At 40.2% G+C, this 20,503-nt stretch overlaps 1 protein-coding gene across 1 annotated transcript in view; it reads right to left on the minus strand.

Moving 5' to 3' along the window:
* Nucleotides 1-20,145, minus strand: part of PARM1 (prostate androgen-regulated mucin-like protein 1) — a 101,186-nt gene extending 81,041 nt beyond the window's left edge. The window contains exon 1 of the mRNA XM_079152758.1: nt 19,859-20,145. Within this exon, the coding sequence (XP_079008884.1) occupies nt 19,859-19,901 (43 nt within the window). The 5' untranslated portion in view covers nt 19,902-20,145. The remainder of the gene's footprint in view (nt 1-19,858) is intronic.
* Nucleotides 20,146-20,503: the final 358 nt, after the last annotated feature.

Genomic DNA, 20,503 nt, shown 5'->3' on the forward strand with positions numbered 1-20,503 from the left:
CTTTATAAATTTTGGAGATTAGTGCTCTGTCTGAAGTGTGTGTGGAAAAGATTTTCTCCTACTCTGTAGGCTTTCTTATCCCACTCCTTGGTTTATACCCAAAGAATTTAAAATTAGCATACTACAGTAATGCAGCCATATTAATGTTTATAGCACTCAATTCACAATAGCTAGATTGTGGAACCTACCTAGGTGCCCTTCAACAGATGAATGGATAAAGAAACTGTGGTATATATACACAATGGAATATCATGCAGCCATAAAGAAAAATAATGTTATGACATTTGCAGATAAATGGATGGAACTGGAGAACATCATGCTAAGTGAAATAAGCCAATCTCAAAAAGCCAAAGGCCAAATGTTTTCCCTGATAAGTGGATGATGATATATAAAGGGGGTGGGGGAGTGAGAGAAGAATGGAGGAACTTTAGATTACATAGATGGAAATAAGAGGGAGGGGTATGAAAAATGGTGGAATGAGACAGACATCATTACCCTATGTACATGTATGATTACACGAATGGTATGAATCTACATCGTGCGCAGCCACAGAAACGAAAAGACGTACCCCATTTGTGTACAATGAATCAAAATGCAGTCTGTAAAAATAAATATTTTTTAAAAAGATAATTTTTAGAAAGTGAATCCTTCCCCACACCAACAGAGGAAAGGTTCCATTTATATATTGCTATGAGCTAAACTAAAACAGAGCAGGAAGCTACTTTCATCTCCTATAACTTTAAACTTTTTGCTGTATTTTATACTCTTCCTAACTCAAGGCAGGCACAGCTTTATTTTTGTGGGTTTTTGTTTGTTTGTTTGTATTTTGGTACTGATGATTGAACCCAGGGACGCTTAACAATGAGCCACATCCCTGGCCATTTTTAGCTTTTATTTTGAGGCAGTATCGCTAAGTTGCTTAGGGCCTCACTAAGTTGCTGAGGCTGGCAGTGAATTTGTGATCCTCCTGCCTCAGCCCCCCAAGCTGCTGGGATTACAGCTGTGTGTCACTGTGCCTGGCCAGGCAGTTTTGTAAGCAACAATATACTATTAAATATGGTGGAGAAGGATTGAAATGGTGTTCAAAATTTTCCATATATATCCAAAAGAGTATTCAGGTTACCACTAACCCTTCTCAAATCAGAATGTCTGTAAATCCACTAGAGGCCTCTCACATTTGGTAGGCTGGCAGGGTAACCAGAGCTGTCACTGCTCAGTACAAGGAGGGACATTAAACCCCTCATCAGTTTAGGCTGTTGGTTTTCAAAGAGTCTGATATTTTGAAAGTGTTTGAAGATATTTCCTCCCTCCTTTACTTCCTTCCTTCCTTCTTTTTTTCCTGATTTTTTTTTTTTTTTTAACATGTCATGGTGTGATGGGCTGACAGAACTGGCTCCATGAGAATGTTATGGGTCAGACTCTAAGGGAAATGCCTAAACAGACTTCATTTTGCTCTGAGACTCCATGTTATGTAGAAAATAAGTTTCTCCCATGGGAACACCCCGCCTCTGTGTCCATCATCATTTACTTAGTGTGACATGTTTAATAATATACAATGGCAACTCCTATGGAGTAAAGAATTGCTCTCTTTTGATTCCTATTGCTCCTAAACAATGTACCATGTGAACAGTGATTGTGTGGATGTTAGCAACCATTCTTTAGTTTGCACCTAGGTAAGGGTCATTTTGACCCACTTCCCCCTCTGTCGATGATCTCATAATGTTAATGTGTAATTTTGAATCAGCAACAGACACTTATGATTAATGTAATTTTTGGTATAAGTACCCCTACAATCCTGTGGTCGGGGCTGTTCTTCCAATAGCCATTTTTTGGGGCATTGTGTGAGACAGTCAACTAGCCAGCTTAATAAAGACTCTTAAATTTGAACTTCTCAGTGGTGATCAGTCTGTTCTTAAGTTGCACCCCATAAAATTGGGTGCTACAGTTATTTAATGGTCAGAGACTAGGGAAGTCCATGATGGTTGAAGAAATATCACTCTTCAAATGCCTACAGTACTCAAGTTGAGAAATGCCTGATTTAAGTAGTGTCAAACCAGTCTTCTCCCAGCAAGAACAATAAATAAGTAAACAAATAAACAAAAGTACTTCAAGTGATAGCAACTGTTATCTTGAATTAACAAGATTCAAGAACTTAATCAAGAACTGATTAGTACTTGATTAAGCTATTGACTACTTTTTTAATCTATGGGGAGGTTCTTTCATAAACATGGTTAGTTATGAAAATAATGTAACTGTTACAGGTTGAACTGTGTTTCCCTAAAAGGATATGTTGAAGCCCTAAGCCCTGGCAGTTGTGAAAGTGACTTTGTTTTAAAATATGGTCTTCGCAGATGTCATCAAGTTAAGATAAGGTCACAGTGAATTAGGGTGGGTCCTAATCCAGTATGACTGGTTGGTGTCCTTCCCAAAAGGGAATGTGGACACAGACAAGAAAGAGCAGGAGAAAGGCCAGGTGAAGTCAGAGGCAGAGGTTAAAATCATACTGCCACAATTGTGGCCAGGAATGCCTAGGACCACCAGAAACTGGACGAAGTAAGGAGGGATCATTTCCTGGAGCTGCAGAGAAAGTGTGACTCTGCTGAAGATGTGATTTCAGACTTGGAACTTCAGAACTGTGAGGGAACAGATGCCTGTTGTTTTAAGCCATTCAAGTCTGCACTAATTTATTATGGCAGCTCTTGGAAACTCAGACAATGGCTAATCTATATTTATCCCAAGATGACAGGTTGGCGTAGTTCAAGGGGATAAGTAGCTCATCGTGGTTTGCAGGGAGTAATGTTCAGAGACAAGACACTTATCTCGGCACCCTGTGCTGCTGGGTAACTGAAAAGACAGCAAAAGTACATCCCTTCCTGCCCAGGAGGTCATACTTCATTCCAGATTCCTCTGGTCTTGGTTGATGACACCAGGACAGATTTCTAGAGGCCCAAGTTCAAAGGAAGAGAAGTGACATAAAAACCCAGAGAGGAGATGAAACTCCCTTCTTTGTCACTCCTTTGTGTTGCAGAAGCAGATTCTGTTAAATACGAGAAAGGGGCCACAGGCACGTACCTCTTCTTCATTTCCATAGGACATGTTTGCCATCATGAACTCATGTTTATTGGCCTCGTTTAGGCTCTGTTTTGACAACACATTTCAAAGGTTAAACTGGATGCAATGTTAAAATAAGAAAACCTTCCTACACAGAAATACAGCTCATATCCTTTTTCCACTGAGAACAGAACCCAACAAACAAATGCATTTTTCAGAGGACGTATGCACACTGTCTCTTTCCTCTAAAACTCTCCCCTGAGCTTTACACTGGCTAGTTCTATCTGTGGATCTTTCAAAAAGACAATCTTTATTGCCTTCACTTGTCTAGAGTGAAATTTTATTTTACAAGGATGCGCAGGTGAGGGTGTTTGCCCAAATAGAGCAAATTTGTCTGGAAAGTGGTTATGATTCCTTTCCAACTTTCATTTGCTGTTGTGCAATCACAGGAAGCAGGTGACCTCCATCTCCACAGCCTCTTGCCTCTCCTTTCTGTGCTTCCTCTGCGTCCTTCTAGTTTTCCCTGCATTCATGAGGCCCCTCTGTGTAACTCCTGATCCAGGTGGTGTCACAGGTCCCAGGTCACTTTCTCTACCTAGACATATTTCTCCAGTCAGCCACTCCCTTGAGGCTGTGCGAGGCAACAGATAATCACTTTCAGCTACTCTAAGTTGATGTATTACTTCTCTCAGAGACCATAAAGGCCCTAAATCTTAATTCTTAAGGAGAAAAGAGCAAGGCTGAAGGGACTTTGGGGTCCATGAAGTCAGGAGATACAGATTTTCATGAGCTTTGTCATCTAAACTCAGCTACTATCTAGCTGTGAGACCCTGGGTTCCACATCTCCAGAGCTCTGTCTCTTTAGTTCAGTTTGACAAGCTCTGAGCACCCACCATATATGAGTTCATACAAGAGAGGAGGGGACAGGAAGCTATGACATGATCCCCGCTCTGCCTAGGCTGAAAGACTAGTAATGCCAACATGTGCAAACAACCCAAGGAAAAATTTAAGCCTGCAAACTGCAGAGAGCAGAGTATGGCATTCTAGAATGCAGAAATGACCTGAGAGCCTAAAGGTATGTGGCAAGTGTTTCCTTCTTGGGGAACCTTTCCAAACAAGAACGACCTATCTGCTTCTGTGGCCTCTCACGTCATACTTCCCTATACCACATTTCTTTGGTTCTGACTCTAATTCAGATCCTAAGCCATTTGACAAGGTTTGGACTTGTTTCTGTAAACAATGCGGAGATCTGTTAGACACTTTAGACACCTTAAGAAACATTTTATGATGGAGAAATGTATTTGTCAAGCAGGAGAGAAGAGTATAATGACTCCCCCTATGTTTCCTTCACTCTGTTTCTACAATTACTAATTCACAGGTTTTTTTCCTATAACATTCCCACCTATTTTCCCACTCTTCATGATTTCAAAAAAATTGCAGCATTTCCTCTGTAAATATAATGGTATGTGTCTCTGAAGTAGAGAAATATTTTTGAACATCTAATGTCGTGTGAGATGTGCATACATATACACCACTGATTCTCACTGTTTATGGATTCCATATTTGCAGATTTTCTTTATTTGCTAAATTTCTTTTGTAACCTCCCAATTAATAGAGTGGTTTGTGGTTATCTGAGGACATGCATAGAACTGAAAAATTAAAGTCAGCTGAAACATGTTCTCAGTTCAGGTTGAAGTAGGCTTTCTTTTTTCTTTGTTCATATTATAAATGAGTGTCCTTTTCATGGTCTGTTTTAATGCCATGCTTTTTACATTTTTGTCTTTTTTGCTCTGATTTCACTATTTAAAATGGTAAACAAATGTAGTGAGGAACTGTTATCTAGTGTTCCCATTGCAAGAAAAGCGTTTCACCCCCTCCCACCTTACATACTGGGGATCGAACCCAGGGGTGTTATTACCACTGAGCTACATCCCCAATGCTCCCCCTTCCTTTTTTTCCATTTTTAGACAGGGTCTTGCTAAATTGCTCAGGTTGGCTTTGAACTTGCAACCCTCCTGCCTCAGCCTCTTGAGTACCTGGGATTATAGCTGTGTGCCACTGGGCTAAGAACAGGCTTTTCTTTTTGTGGAGAAAATATTTGTGGTAGATAATCTTAATTCAGATATGAGAGAGTTATGGTACTGTTGGCCATGAGTTCAATGTTCACTAAGCAATAATTTGCATATATTAAATAAGGTGCCTTTAAACAGAAACATGTACTGATCTGTTGATGAAATGTGACTGAGGCTAATGGGAACCTAACCCTGCATTTCTTCTAGGAGCAACGATCCAGTGTTCACTAATTCATTGTTTGCAGCGACCTTATAGAACACATAAGAATAAACTGTGTGTGTGTGTGTGTGTGTGTGTGTGTGTGTGTATGAAAAAAAAAAAGACATAGATTGTTGAAAATCTAGGGACTGCATCATTATCACGCTTAAAATATTAAAACCTTTAAATCACAGAATATCTAGTCAATGTTCAAATTTGTGATTGTTTCATAAATGTCATCATTTATTTTTACAGTCTTAGTTTGACTCCATAAAAGGTCCACAATTGTGATTCTGTGCTATGTCCCTTAAGTCTTTTTTCAGTCTATAAATTTTCCCCTCCCCCAACCCATCTTCCTATCAATCTCTTTTCTCCCTTGCAATGTACTTATTGGAGAAAACAGTTTGCTCATCCCATAGAGCTTTTAATTGCCTGGGATTTTCTGATTTCACTCTCTCGGTGTTGTTTAACATCTTCCCCAGTCCTCTGCGTCTCTTGAAACTTAATTGTTGGATGTAGAGGCTGGATCAGATGTAGGTTCCTTTTCATCTGACAAGACTGTTTCAAAGGCAAAAGTGAGTGTCCTTCCATCGGGAGGTACAGTCCTGGTTATGTCACACTTCATGGTGTTGGCAGTCACTGATGAACAGCAGCAAGATGCACTAGCTCATTAGGCTATGCGATAACAGTGATATTCTGTTCCCATTGCACCTTTTTTACTTATAAGCTAAAATATTGCATAAGACAATCAATTAGCCCATCATTTAGTATTTGATCATCTAGTGGTACCTTTCACAAAATAAAGGTAGATTAAGATAAATAAATAAATAAATAAATAAATAAGATTCTTTCTAGTTATCTACCACTTTCCTAAATAATGTGTTGGTTTATTAGATTGATTATTAGAAGATTGATAAAGACTGCATCATATTATTGTCTTGTTTCTGGCATCATTTTGAACTCATGGGTAAATGTATTCAGTGTGTTCCTGCAATTGCTATCTCCATCAACTCCCATCTTTAGTCTGGGAGCCCAAATTGGTTCTTTGTTCTTCTGACAGGATCTTAGCAGTCTTTGAGAATATCTTTGCTCCTTGTCTAATAAGATATTCTATTCATACATTTCCTAAAGGAGATCTGCTTGGATTTAGTCACTTCTCCAAGGATCCTTCATTCCTGCTAGTGGATATGGAATTTAGGAACCAAAATCGGAGCACCTAGAGGAGTCTTAAGCAGATTGAGATCTGTAGCTCCTCCTTTCAAGAGGAGCTGGCTACTTGACATGGACTGAATGGATCCCAAAAGATTGGTGTGAGGGCCTGTCTGAAGATAGAGGGTGACCAGTTAGGAGTTACTGCCTTTACTTAGGAAGAGATACCAAGGTTCCCAAAGAAGGCTGCATCTGTGGGGATGGAGAAGAGAACCAGAGTGGGCAACACAAGAGGAGTTAGCAACTGATTTGGCAGTTTAAGGCCCTGGGGGCAGAGTGGGTAAAGATGAGAGATGTAGATTATTAAACCTGCTCTGCTACCTATTAGCTATATTCTCCAGAGTTCTTTACTTAACTATTGAACCTCAGCAATCTGAATTGCAAAATGGGAATAGTATTGCTTACCTCACAGGATTGTTAGGAGGACTAGGTGAGGTTGCAGATAAAACCAATGTAGCATAATGTGTGAAATCTAGTAAGACTAAAAATTTAAAAACATGACCCCCCACTCAAGCCAGGAGTTTAGTTTTATCTATAACAGAGGGTTGACCTAGCTTATGCCAAAGCTTTTTCCTGTCCTATCTGCTCAACCGTCTTCCCCAGTCACACCTACATGTGTTCTCTGATAATGCCATGGAGGATTAATAATGGATCCTCTAGCATTTGCCCAAACCACATTTTATTGATTACTTTATGGAAAAGATGATACAAGAAATTTAATGTTGCCAAAGGAAAAACAAGTTACATATTCTTCTGAGTGCTATTTTTCTTATTTAATATCTAAGTTGGCAACTTTCATTTTGAGCAACTTAGAATAATGTATTCAGAAACTGTCCTTAGAAGTGATAAAATCTGAAGAGATTAAACAAAAAATATACACCTAACAATGTACCTTAAATACTGATAAGTTAGCTCAGAGCCCCTTAAAATACTATCCAAGATGGTCATCCCAATCAATGATTTAAAAAGCACTCTAGTTTTAGAAAATGTAATATTACTCTAGGTCAATTCCTTCCCAGAACCTTCCCTGCTCATTACATCAGCGATGCTTTGCAAACCTTTCTGTGGTTATTTGCTTCTCTAAAACCTCATTTTTGATGGCTCTGTCAGAATGCTTTTTGATTCAAGAGTTTGAGGATTGAAACAGCCACCTAGTAGTTACTATGGTCACATTAAAAGTTATTAAAGAGGAACTTCAGGCAGGGAGAGAGAAAGAAAGAGGGAGAGAAAGAGGAGAGAGAGAGAGAGAGAGAGAGAGAGAGAGAGAGAGAGAGAGAGAGAGAGAGGTGTGTGTATGTGTGTAGAGACAGAAATAAGACTGAAAGAGAGAAAAGCAAAACTGACCCAAAATGCACTTGCCAGAGATAACCACTACCTCATTCCAAACCCTTCTCTGCAGGCACATACATATGCATAATGTGTTACATGTTTCATCACAATGCCATTTTATTCTGTAGCTTGCTTTTTCAATATTGGAAAATATAAAGTTACCACATATTGGTTTAACATATTGTAACCACTTTTACATGCTGGTACATAATGAACCACTCCATTCTCTTAAGCAATTGCTTATTATTGCCCAGCGTGAATGTTAAATGTATGCTGCTTGATTGGCCAGCCTTTTGAGTGAGGTAGTCATTTGCACTCTTTCTATACCACATTTGCCTTTGAGGTTTTGGGTGTCATAAGCCTTCTCTTGTGTGTGCTCCTTTTCCTTGCAGTCAGATATTAGGCCCTGCTTTTCATCTCACTCAGGTATCACCCATGGGAGGAGGGGTGGGGGAATGGTCACCTGTCCTCCAGTGCCAGGCTCACAATACCAGACACAAATCCTGGGGCCTCCGCCACAAGGTCAGGGTTTCTCTCCTTTGCACATCTCTCCTTACTGCCAAGGCTGCTGAACTTCAACATGGTGGAGAGTCTGCTCTCCTCGAGAATGGGCAATGGACCTCAAGGAACCAACAAGGTCAGTGTTTTTAATAGTATCATCCTTCCCCTTCTTTGCTTTATTTGTAAGTTGCTCCTCCAGTTGATATAATCAACTTGATTATTGTTAGTTTTTTAAAGCTCATATTCCTTTTGGCAGCTACTAAATAACTAATCATTCCTATTTTGAGTAAGTCAAAAAGTATCAGGAGTATTTACTGCATGATGAAGTTGGGGGATATGCCAATCTGGGTGACTTTAACAGCAGCCATATCAAGAGGTGTCAGCTCAGCAGGGTGGATGATGTATCCTCCCTCCACCCCCAGGAAACAGGTTTGATTTGAATCAGAACTTCTGCATTACTTCTATTGCTCAGTCTGAAACACAATTTGTATTTCAGAATCGCTAAGGAAGGTAGAAGGTGGGATATCTAAGTCGAAGAAAACTCCCATTAGGTTCTTGAGTTTATTAGTTACTAACTTACACTTCCAACACTCAGCATCTAAATTTACTTAACTTTCTCAAACTTTACTGGGAAATTGCCAACTGAGCTTCCTTTAGAGTCAAATCACTTTTCATTACCAGGCTATTTTTAGTTATTCAGAAAGCTCTTGAAAACGTTCAAATGGTAGAGATAACAGTACTCTCCCTAGCTGAGCTCAAAGGTGACATTTTAATTGGCCACAGAGTTGAAGAAGTTTCAGTTATTTTAAAATGATGTCCATGGGAAAAAAAAAAAAAAAAGCTTAAAGCTTACATTTTAAAATGAAGAGTTTTGTATGTGCATAGCTAAAAATATAGCTGATTTTTAGAGTTTAGTTTTTGTAATCCTCAGTGAAGACTAAAGGCCTGACCATTGCTTTTAAAAAAATTATTTGGGAACAACAGACACAAGCACCTGAGAGTAAGCAAGTCTGCCAATGTCTCGTTTTTGGGTGATCTAAGGAAAAATTTGAATTTTCATTTTGCCAGACCTCAAAAATATATTTTAATCATTCAATTCAACAAACAGATTTTGAGCACCCACTATATGCTACACAGTGTTCTTGGACTGAGGAATACAACAGCAAACAAAAGAGATGAAAGCCCTGTCCTTCTGAAGCTGTGTTTTAATCAGAAGTAAGGGGGAGGGGAGGGAGAGAGACATTATGGAAAGCGTGGAGGCCAGAATCAGACAATGGGCACTGGGAACATGGTGTTGGCAGGTGGAGCAGTCTGCAATTTTAAGATGTTGGTCAGGGTAGGTCTTATTTAGAAGGTGATGTCTGAGCAAAGTTGCTATAGTTAGGATCTGGAATGCCCCCAAAGGCTCATGCGTTTAAGGTTTGGCCCTCAGCTTGGCACTATGAAAGGTGATAGAAACTTTTAAGAGGTATGGCCTTCTGGGGTTTTAGGTCATTGGGGCCATGCCCTTGAAGAGGATTCCAGGATGCTGGTCTCTTCCTCTCTCTTTCCCCTGCACCCTGCCATGAGCCAGTCCTTCAAGGTTATGTCCTTCCACCATGATGTCCTGTGCTGCCACAGGCCTAAAGCAATGAGGCCAATCAGTTACGGACTGAAACCTCCCAATTAACCCTTCCCTCTTTTTAAGTTGATTATCTCAGGAACTTGTTATAGTAGTGGCAAGCTCTAAGATAAAAGGTTTTTAAGAAGGTAAGGGAATTAGTCATAAGGATGTCTGGGGAAAGTATGTTCCAGACAGAAGAATCAGTCTCTGCTTACTATAAAGAGGTCAGTGTTTTCTATAGAGTGAGCAAAGGAGAGAGTAGAAGATTGGGTTGGAGAACAAATGGAACACCAGCTCTTGCAGGTCTTGATGGTCATTTTAAGTGACATCCCCATGTATTGCCAATGGATCAAATGTTATGTAGAAAACAGACCTTAGGAGGGAAAAGGTGAGAGCTGGCAGATCTGGAGTAGGACACTGCAGTATTCCAGGAGAAAGACAATGGTGGCTCATTCCAGGGCAAGGGCAAGGGATCCTGTATATATTTTAAAGGTAGAGCGAACAGATTGTCTTGAAGGGTTGGGTAAGGGATGTTGAAAGAGAAAGAGGACCTAAAGATGACACATGATTATCAGCATGAGCATCTAGAAAGTTGGAGTTGCCATTCACTGAGATGATCAAGGCTTCGGGTGGAGCATCTGGGGGAAGGCAAAAAGTCTAGGAGCTCAGTTTTGACATGTTGTGTTAGAGATGTCTATAACATGCTCAACTGCTGATTTTCTTTTGATGACACCACAATTCCTCATCCTCAGAGAATGTTAATTCCCAGAGGGTAGAGTTCTATTTAATTTGTTATTGTTATCTCCAGAGCCTTGAATGTATTTAGCACAAGTAGAGTCTCAATTAAAATTAATAAAATGAATACTTATTAAGCACCCACTTTGTTTCACTCTGCTGGGGATACAGCCACAGATCAAACAGCTAAAATTTGTTTTCATTTCCACTACAATATAGTAGTGGAAGGCAGACATGGAAAGGAAGTAAAATAAAATAAATCTATCCATTGTTGTATATGTTTAATAGACACTGGTTAAATACCCATCCATAAGGCACTCTACCCATAACATACCCATCCATACTCTACCCAGTATCATAATACTATGAGGGAGAACACTGAGATTCTAGAGGTGGCATTCCATGAAAACTTATACATACTCCAAAACCCCCTCATATATACCGTGTTGCTTCTCATATATAATAATGCAAATTCCATCCTCACCTGATAAATATCAGGACTGTGTTTCTCTTCATGTGAGCATTAAAAGGAGAATATTTACAATAGGACTATTTTAAAAGTAGTCTAGGAAGGCTGCCTGAAAATGAGCAACCAGAGGTAACGTCTTTTCTGAATGAGACTCAAACACCTGAAATTACAGAACACATCCCCTTGAAGACTTTGAATATGAAGACTGGGTATGTTTTTGTATTACCAACGACTGTAGACTTCTAATATTTAATTATCAGTGTGGTTCAGTAAGCCTTTCCCTGACTTACCTATTCTCTACACATGTGTACACATGGACATGTGGAAGATATTTCCTTTAGTTCATGTCTGACAGGCTGCTTTGGGTCTAAAATTCAAATGGGATTAATTGATAATATTCACACTTAACCTTAAATACCTATGCAGTCATGTTGGGGGAAGGTTATGATATTACCTCAGCACCACAAAACTTATTTCTGTACTTGAGTTCTTCAGTTACAGAAAATAGAAGTGATTTAAATGGCACAGTATATATACACACATATATATCATTTTTATATCATTTTATTGTCTTTTAAAATTGATTGGAGACCTCTTAAAGAAATGAACATGTGATATATTTCTGCTACCTGGATTTTCCTGGGTAATTTGAGGGAATATTTCAAGTTTCAGTAAATAAAACAAACCCTTTGGGGAAAAAAAAAAAAAAAAAAAAAAAAGAGCAACCTGGGCCACTTAGCCCTCTTTATTGACCCAAACTATGTCGCTGAATTCATCTTGACATCTCAGGGCAATTCTTGCTTGCTTTTTTTCAGTACGTATTTGACCAGTGAGCCAGTGAGCTACACCACCAGTCCTTGGGGATTTATTTATTTAGGCCAAGTCTCACCAAGTTCCCCAGACTGGTCTTGAACTCCTGGGCTCAAGCACTTTGCTAGCCTCAACCTCCAAAGTGCTGGGACTATTGGCACTCATTGTAGCTGGCTATAAGACATTTTCTTATTCTATATTCCACTTTACAATGCTGAAGGTACCTGCTACAAGGGCTGCCATATCGTTTAATCTGACTCAATTTGCAACCTTTCACAGAACTAAAATGGTATAGTTAAATAAACTTTATATTCATAAACATTGAGGAAGTATTACTTATCTCCCCTCAAAATGAAATGATGAATTTTTTCATTCCCAACACTAGTAGTAGTAGCAGTACCAGCAGCAGCAGCAAGAGGTGGTTTGGGCCTTTGTACACTCTTACTTAGGCTTCTGATATTATCTGAATCTCATGCAATCTTGATTATTTTGATGTAATCTCTATAGCCTATGCAGAAATGCTGAAATAGTCCCTTTTCCACCAATATTTTTCCTACAAGGTGAATGATGAATGATCCTTTACCCTAAAAATTGATCGTCCCTTTTTCCTGCTCTGACCTGTTTGATCAGCTTTTCAAAAAGAAAGAGGGAGAGAGAAAGAGAGAAGGAGAGGGAGGGGGAAAGGGAGAGGGACAGAGAGAATGAATCAGGGATCAGAGAGAGAATGTCAGGGATCTCCTCTTGAACATTATCTCCATCAACAGTTTAATTTTTAATACAAAACATCTTGTGTTTGCTGTTAGTTGAATGTGATGATGGCACAAGTTTTGGTGCTGTCCCTCACACAGCAGAGCCCATCAACAGGAAGAATTTGCATTATTGGCAGAGTTCAAAATTCACTAAGAACTTGTTTCTTTCCCAGGTCAAGAGGCAGATGTCCCCATAATTTTTTAAGATTGTCAAAAAAACAAGTGACAGAAAGGTCCCTCTTATGTTGTAATTCTGAGATATACTGAAATCCTCTCAAAAGAAAACATATTTTCACTCAACAGAATGACTGGGATCTTTAACATTTCCCTAAACACATATAGACAGTGCACTGTAAGTATTATATAGCACATTAAAAGAATATCCTTTTATTCTTGCAATAATTGCTACTGTTCTTCCTGAAGAATCCAAATTACAATACAAAGCAAGGTATGGAGAGTTTAACAATCAAATAAATGTTCAACACCTGTTTCATGGTATCTGCTGTCTACCTGTGGGGTCATGCTAGGGTATAAATGCTTTCATTCCCCCAAAATTCATATGTTAAGAAGCTAACCTGAAGGTGATATGAAGAGATGGAACCTTCAGGAGATGATTAGATCATGAGGGTGGAGTTCTCTTGAATGGGATTAATGTCTTTATAGAAGAGGTCCCGAAGAGCTGCCTTTCCTTTTCAGCCATGGCAACACAACAAGAAAGCACCATCTATCAACCAGAAAGGGGGCCCCCACTAGACACAGAATCAGCCAGCACCTTGCTCTTGGACTTCTCAGCTTCTAGAATTATAAGAAGAAAATGTATGTTGCTTATAAGCTATTCAGTTTATAGAATCATGCTTTTATAGCAGCCCAAATGGACTAAGAGCTTATAAAAAGCTTTTCCAATGAAACTGAAAACATTTCAGAAGAGATAAACAGCGCCAATAACCTATCTGTAATAAGGTTATGCTTCGGACTATATGAAGTTGGTAAGAATATCACAATGTAAAACATAACATATATTTTATTAACACTATATAAAGAAATATAATGTGATCTAAGTGGGAAGTCTGCATGGCAGCTCTAAGTTTACAACCATGGCCAAATAAAAAAATGAAATTGTCTCTCATCTAATTCCTTTCATGTTCAACACTTGGACTAAAGTTCCCATATCCTTATTTTGTTGCCCATGGAAAAGAAAATCAGGTGTCAAAATTTGAAATGTAAGTGAAAGATATTATCATCAAAGATGTATTATACTACTCACCCTTTATACTGAATAAAGATATTTTCTAAATATCACACATGGTAATTTTCTGCAATTTTTTTTAACAACGAATAGTTGGCAATTCACAAATTTCATCTTAGGTATAAAGGGTGCACATTTCCAACACAGTTCAATTGCTTAAGAGATTAAAAAAAATCTGCCTTAAAATTCTGTCTAATATATTGCTTCAGGCCCTGAACAGCACAGCTTTTAAGTGATATCAATAAACCTACCCAGCAGGACTTATAAAACTTATATAATTAATATTTGTAAGATGTCTTAAGATCTTGGCACAAAAGACAGCACTAAAATGCAAAGCTATTCTATAATTTTCTTTTTATAATCAGTCGCCAGACATATTCTAGAAGGTTTCTAGTTCCAGCTCTGAGGCAAAAAACATTGCTATTATGAGACATATACTTTTTTTTAAAGGAAGGGTCAAAAGGGAATCGTTAATGTAGGTCAGGGAGGCACAGAAACTCCACCAATTGTTTTGAAGCACACAGCAATGTACAGTTAACAAATCTGCAATCAGAATCAAAATATACCACTGGAGTAAAATCTGCCCCTAAATCCTAATCCACGTGGTTGCCAACAAGGACAGCTGCTCTTAAATCTCCATGTTTCCCACAAGCAGATTATATTTAATGAAATGGAACAGGGCAACCAAAGCTCTATGATGCAAGATTCAAAATAAAGCTGATTTTACATCAAACCCATTGCATAGATGAACTGCAGATAAAAGGCCAAAGTCAGGTTGCCAGGCAAAATATCAGACACTCAGTTGAATTTGAATTCAACATTATATATAACATTCTTAGAATTGTAGTTTATTTGAAATTCAAATTTGACTGGGCAACCTGTATCTTTATTAGCTAAATTCAGCAACATGAGCCAAAAGAAAATTAAGATAATATATTTTAAATTGACATTATACCACCCTGCACCAATGGAAAGCAAATGAAAAGAATTTCATAATTCTCTCTCATTTTAATGATTTCTATTACTTACAAAATGGCAGAGATCACTAAACAATGGTAAAGCAGGTGAAAAAAAAATAGGCTTGCAGGTGGGAAGGTTTATGATGAGCATTTAAAGGTCCACATATCAGAAAACCTGATGTTACATAAACTCCTGCCACCTAAATAATTTAAGATGCAACTAAAATAAGAAATGTTGTAAACTATATACACAAACCAGCCTTATCTGATAGTCACCTGGCTTGCCCATTAACTGGATGATAACTTATTAGCTTTGCATTTCCAAATAAAAAGCAATGGTTGGTTAAAGCAGACACTTAACTACCTGACCACTTCTAAGAACTACCATTGACTTCTACATGAAACTTTAACTTTTCCAAGCATTAGCTTCATTTGATATCTCATAAGAAAGGCAAATATCTGATTCCTAAACTAACCATTTTTTGTTTGTTTGTTTCAGGAACAGATACTTTCAAAAAGAAGCACAATGTTGTAACTACTATTGCAGAATTCCTTTCATTTGCCACAGATTGCTCTTAGGAGATAAGATAGCCAATACCTTTTGAAACATTTAAAACATGTTACTCTCCACCATTTCCAGTGGGTGCAATTCCCCCCAAGGGAAAATTATGGCTTGTGAAAATCTGCTTAAATAGTCTAAATACTTGAACAATATTTTCTTCATGAAACACAAGCACAAATAGGTCAGGTCCAAATGCTAAAGTTAAATTAAGGATCTGGCAATTACTGATGATTCTGGGTTCTGAAAATGTCAGAAAAAAACTGTTTGTCTTTTCCTAAGTAGTTTTTGCCCAAAATTTTGTGCTCTTGAGTGCCAGACCTTTAAGGTTTAGCTGACTTGGGTGTTTGAAACACAGTAGTTTGCAAAAGTCCTTCTAGAAGAAATGGTGAGACTTTACTTTCATTTGTTACTGTATACTTTTTGAACTATTATACTAACTCTGAGCTGGCACATTATTAGCCTTTTCAAATTAGGCATTTAGTAGGCTCAGCTGAATATTTTCTTAATTTGCACATTGGGTTTGCTGAAACAGCTGGCATTGAAATATTAGTTGAGATCCTGATTTACGTAGTCCAAGTGCAAACATAAACTCTGCCTATTTAGTAAAGACTGACAAATTTTATTAATGATAATAGCAACAACAAGAGCTAACACTGCACATTACCATGACCCCTGCACTGTCAACTTGCAGGTATGTTCAGATATTTAACACTTTTCATACTTTATGAGGTCCTATTTCCCCTAATTTTGTAAGAAAAGAAAATTCAAGGTTAGTTAAGATACTTGCTCTAAATTACACAATTAATAAGTAGTAAAACTTGGTGTTGTGCCTAGGCAACCTAGTTGGAGAATCTGATGCTTCTGTAAATGCACCAGGTAACAATGAAGAACTTCCACCTTCTCAGTTCAGGGTTCATAGGAAGGAGGCGTCCTGTCTTTGACACAAATTTCAGGTGAATAGTGGTTGACCGGGCCAAAAGAATGAAAGCAACTCTCACCTACCACCCATAACAAACCAAAGGCAACTCTGCCATTCCTGTGAATGTGTATGCAATTTTGGTTTAATATATTTGTGATAAGGCTTCTGAACTTATACGTATCAGAACCCGAAGTATGCACAGAGTCATAACCGTGTAAGGAAAGAGCTTCTTTCAAGGATATGGACATTCTAAGTACTGGTTACTTGGAGAAGACTGACAGATCTAGAATACACAAAGAATCCTTTGCTGACTGGTAGACTGGCAATCGAGCTCTGCTATTCTTTTTTTTTTTTTTTTTCCCAAGGGATCAATAAGTTTGCCCAGAGTGTTTAGCAATGGTGTGGAATGTACTTTTCCTAAAGGGAGATCAGGGCCAGACTTCTCTGAGGGCAGAAGTAGGATCATAGGATTTGTGCCTCTCTTACCTATTAGGTGTTTCTGTTTTCTTGAGTGTTTAAAACTAATTGAAAGTTCCAGTATATCTCAGTGAAGGAGTTTAAAAAAAAAACAAAAAAAAAACTTAGGACATAGAATGTCAAAGGGCAGCAATGGTGGTGGGAATGAAGGAAGATAATCCACAGGTGAGCAGGTTAAGTCTGAAGATGAAAGTTACTCAATAGCAGGCCATCTTCCCTCCCTGCTTGGTTCCGGTGCCAAACCTTGGAAGTTCCAACTTACATTTTAATTCAAAAGCAGTGCTCCAGGGGCTGGGGAGATAGCTCAGTCAGTAGAGTGCTTTTCCTTGTAAGCACAAGGCCCTGGGTTCAATCCCTAGCACCCCCCCAAAAAACAAAAAAAAATACCTCAAAAGCAGTGCTCCTATATGCCTTGTACTGGCTTAATATAAGGGGTGTCTGAGAATAGTTTATAACATATCAGTGCTTGTGTGCTACCATAATAAGCTTTGAGAGAACTGAAAGATGTCTCTGTTCCTCCTATTTAAAATTCAGGTGGGTAAATGTAGAGATTTACCCCGACTGGATTGTTGACAATACACAGATTATCTTCAAATGCCCATTATAAATCCTGGAGGAAAGGCTATGTATATATTGAGAGGATTTGTTAAGACAAAAAATAGGCTCCTGCTCAACCCTTTTCCTGGCTCAAGAAAGTATCATTTTAAGGATTTTACAAAAAAATGTTAAAGCCTCTAAAGCTGGAGGAAAAACAGAAAACAGAAAAGAAACAATGGCCTGGGGGAAGTTCTTACTAGAGCTTTGCCAGGGGAGCTCCAGGATAGGTGTGGAAATATGCCTGCCACTCCGGAGAACCTCTTTGCAACACATCTGGGGTTTTTTTCCCCTTAGAAAAATGATATTTTAGATTCTGAAAACATTTTACTTTTGAATGCAAATAATCTCAGGAGATATTTACACCAATTTTTATATTATTTTTCTGACAATATACTGCAAGTAACTGTAAGAATGAACTGATACCTAAAGAGATTGTTTCAGAGGCACAAGCTTCAGAGGTAAAGACGAAGCTTCCATTAGTTCCTCAGCTCACTGGGATAGGTCCATAGAAACCTAACAAGAGGAAAAGAGGCAGTGTGCCTTCCTGGCTCTCGGAAGCCCAGGAACTGTTGCGATCTTATTGTCTCTGATCCCTACAGATGTACATGGGGGTACAGATGGTGCTTCTCCGCCAGTCCCTGGCCCACCAGTCTCCTCTCTTTGGCGGTGGATGAAGACAATATTCCTTCTCTCCTAATGAGGTAGGCTGTTGGGCTGGATTAAAAAAGAAAATCTTAAGCTTAGAAAAAAGATGCCAAAATCAACTGCTTGTTAAAGTTAATTCCGGTTTTGTCGATTGCCTGGACTGTTCGATGTATAGAAATATAAAATAAATATAGAAGCAGCTACAAATCAAATTAGCAAACAAGCCCATCCACTGGTTTGTCTTCTGAACCTTCTGAAAAAAATTTTTAGGTAAAAGTAAAGGTGCATTCCACGTCATTTCGAAAACATCTCTTGGTTTGAGGACTATGGAATTACCACGCATGAGAGACCATCCGGGAGCTGAGGACCAACGCCAGATTACACCTTCCAGATTCCAGCTCTCTCATCCCAACCCGAGGCTGCGCAGCCAAAGAGCCCGAGGGTTCCGGAACCATCTGCAGATGAGTCTCCAAACCGTGCAAACTCCAAAGCATACGTTTAGCAAGTAAAGAAAATACCATGCTTGTACCTCGACTTGGGAAACTTTTCCTTAAAACTGTCTGTCCTTTGTAAGCTGTCAGGGAACCACTAGTTTCTTTTCGAGGGACTGTAATGACTCAGAAGCACAATTACAGGAATCTTAAGGAACTCGGAGGGGAGAAAATACACGAACTAAAGCTTGAGTACACTGGGCTTGCACTATGTGGCTTCGGATCGTTCTTAACAGACCAGTGGCCACGCACTCGGGTTACTTTTATTCACCCGTGCTGTTGTCGTATCCACAATCGTCCCTTGTCAGGATGCATTTTCTGGAAAAATTGGATACCCAACTCTAGACTCAGCATTATCTAACTCTCTCTCCAGCCCCTACCAAGATAAACTCTTGTCTGCTGGCTCGACTCTCCCTAAAACATCCGCCTGAGGTCGTGGCTGCTGGTAGTCCTTAGACTTTAGAGGCGCGCATGGGGACGCGACCCCGAACCTGTATGGAAGAAGTGAGAATAGGGAAATGGGTGGAATTGGGGCGAGGGGAATGCTAGTTTTAAACAAGTTCCTAGTTTCTTTCTAACGGTACATTTTTGGAAGGTTCCGGGACTCAGGATAGACCTGCAAAAACCCGGAGGTGAATTCGCGAGCTTGATCTCAGCCAGGGCCACTGTCTCTAGGACCTCTTGTTCCACATCATCCCTAAGGCTAACTAGAAAGGGACCTTCTTGACCCAAAGACCTCCAGGTCTCCTGAACGCAGACCAGCCCCGCCGGACAGGCAGTCACCGCCCAATCCTTCCGAGATGCCACTGCCCCGGAACCCCAGTCATTCCCCTGCTTTTGCATCCCTCCCCAGGCTGAACCGCGACCAGAAGTCTGATCCCGACTCGGGCGGGTGCGCTCAGAGACCTCGACGAAGAACGCGAAGACTAGAAGAGCAGACAGTATCGCCCTTGGGGTTTCGAACGTGCTGTGCCAGCCAGCCACCTGTTCCACAAAGCAGGAGTTTGTGTGGCTCCGGCTGCAGTAGGAAGGCTCGGTCATCCCTTCCTTCCGCACAGCTTAAGACTGCCAAATCTAAGTGCGCACACACCTGCGCGCAGCCCCGGAGGCTCGCACCACTCAGGACCCAGCAATCGGCGACTTACTTCCCGGTCTACCCGCTTCAGGTGGGGCCCCAGCTCTGGCCGCCGGGGCCACACCGCGCTTGGCCCCTCCTTGAGGTCTACGCCAAGTACCTGCGGTGAAGATGCACAGAGCGATGAGAGTCTTGCAGACCATGATATCCCGGTGCTCGGTGCCGAGTCTGGGGCGGGCGGTAAGGAGTTTGCTGGGGCCGATCGAGCGCTCCGAGCGCGGGAGGCTCCTTTTCTGCCCGGTGGACTGCAGTAGGAGCCGGGAAGTGCAGACGGCTGGGCGCGTTTGGCTGGGGCAGCTCCGGTGGCAGGCGGCGGGGCGAGGCGAACGCGGCGCGGCTCAGTCAGCTGCGTGCCCTCTGGCGCCCAGCACACTTCTGCTCCATCCCAGCAGCCAGAGGCCGGGGCCGCCTCCGCGCCAAACCCCTCCCACAAGGGCCCCACGGCGTTGACAGGGCCACCCCCTGGCTTCCCTCTCCCAGCTCTCAGGCCCCAGGAGCTACAGCCCAGGGCGGCCTCTGCTGGACAGTCAGTATGGGAGACTATTTAAGTGGATTTAAGAAGGTTTAAGTGGATTCAATAAATGCTTAGAGCGCCTTGCACTGTGCTAAGGGGATGTAAAATGTGGGCAGATCTCTGTCCTCAAGAATTGATCTCAGTTTTTCTTACATGAATTACAGCCTTTAAAGAGGTGAACTACCACATTTCTTTCCAAGTATGAAGAAATTTCTCTTCGTTTCTCCGGAT

The sequence above is a fragment of the Sciurus vulgaris genome (genome assembly GCF_902686455.1).
Source record: "Sciurus vulgaris genome assembly, chromosome: 9".
NCBI classification, from domain to species: Eukaryota; Metazoa; Chordata; class Mammalia; order Rodentia; family Sciuridae; genus Sciurus; species Sciurus vulgaris.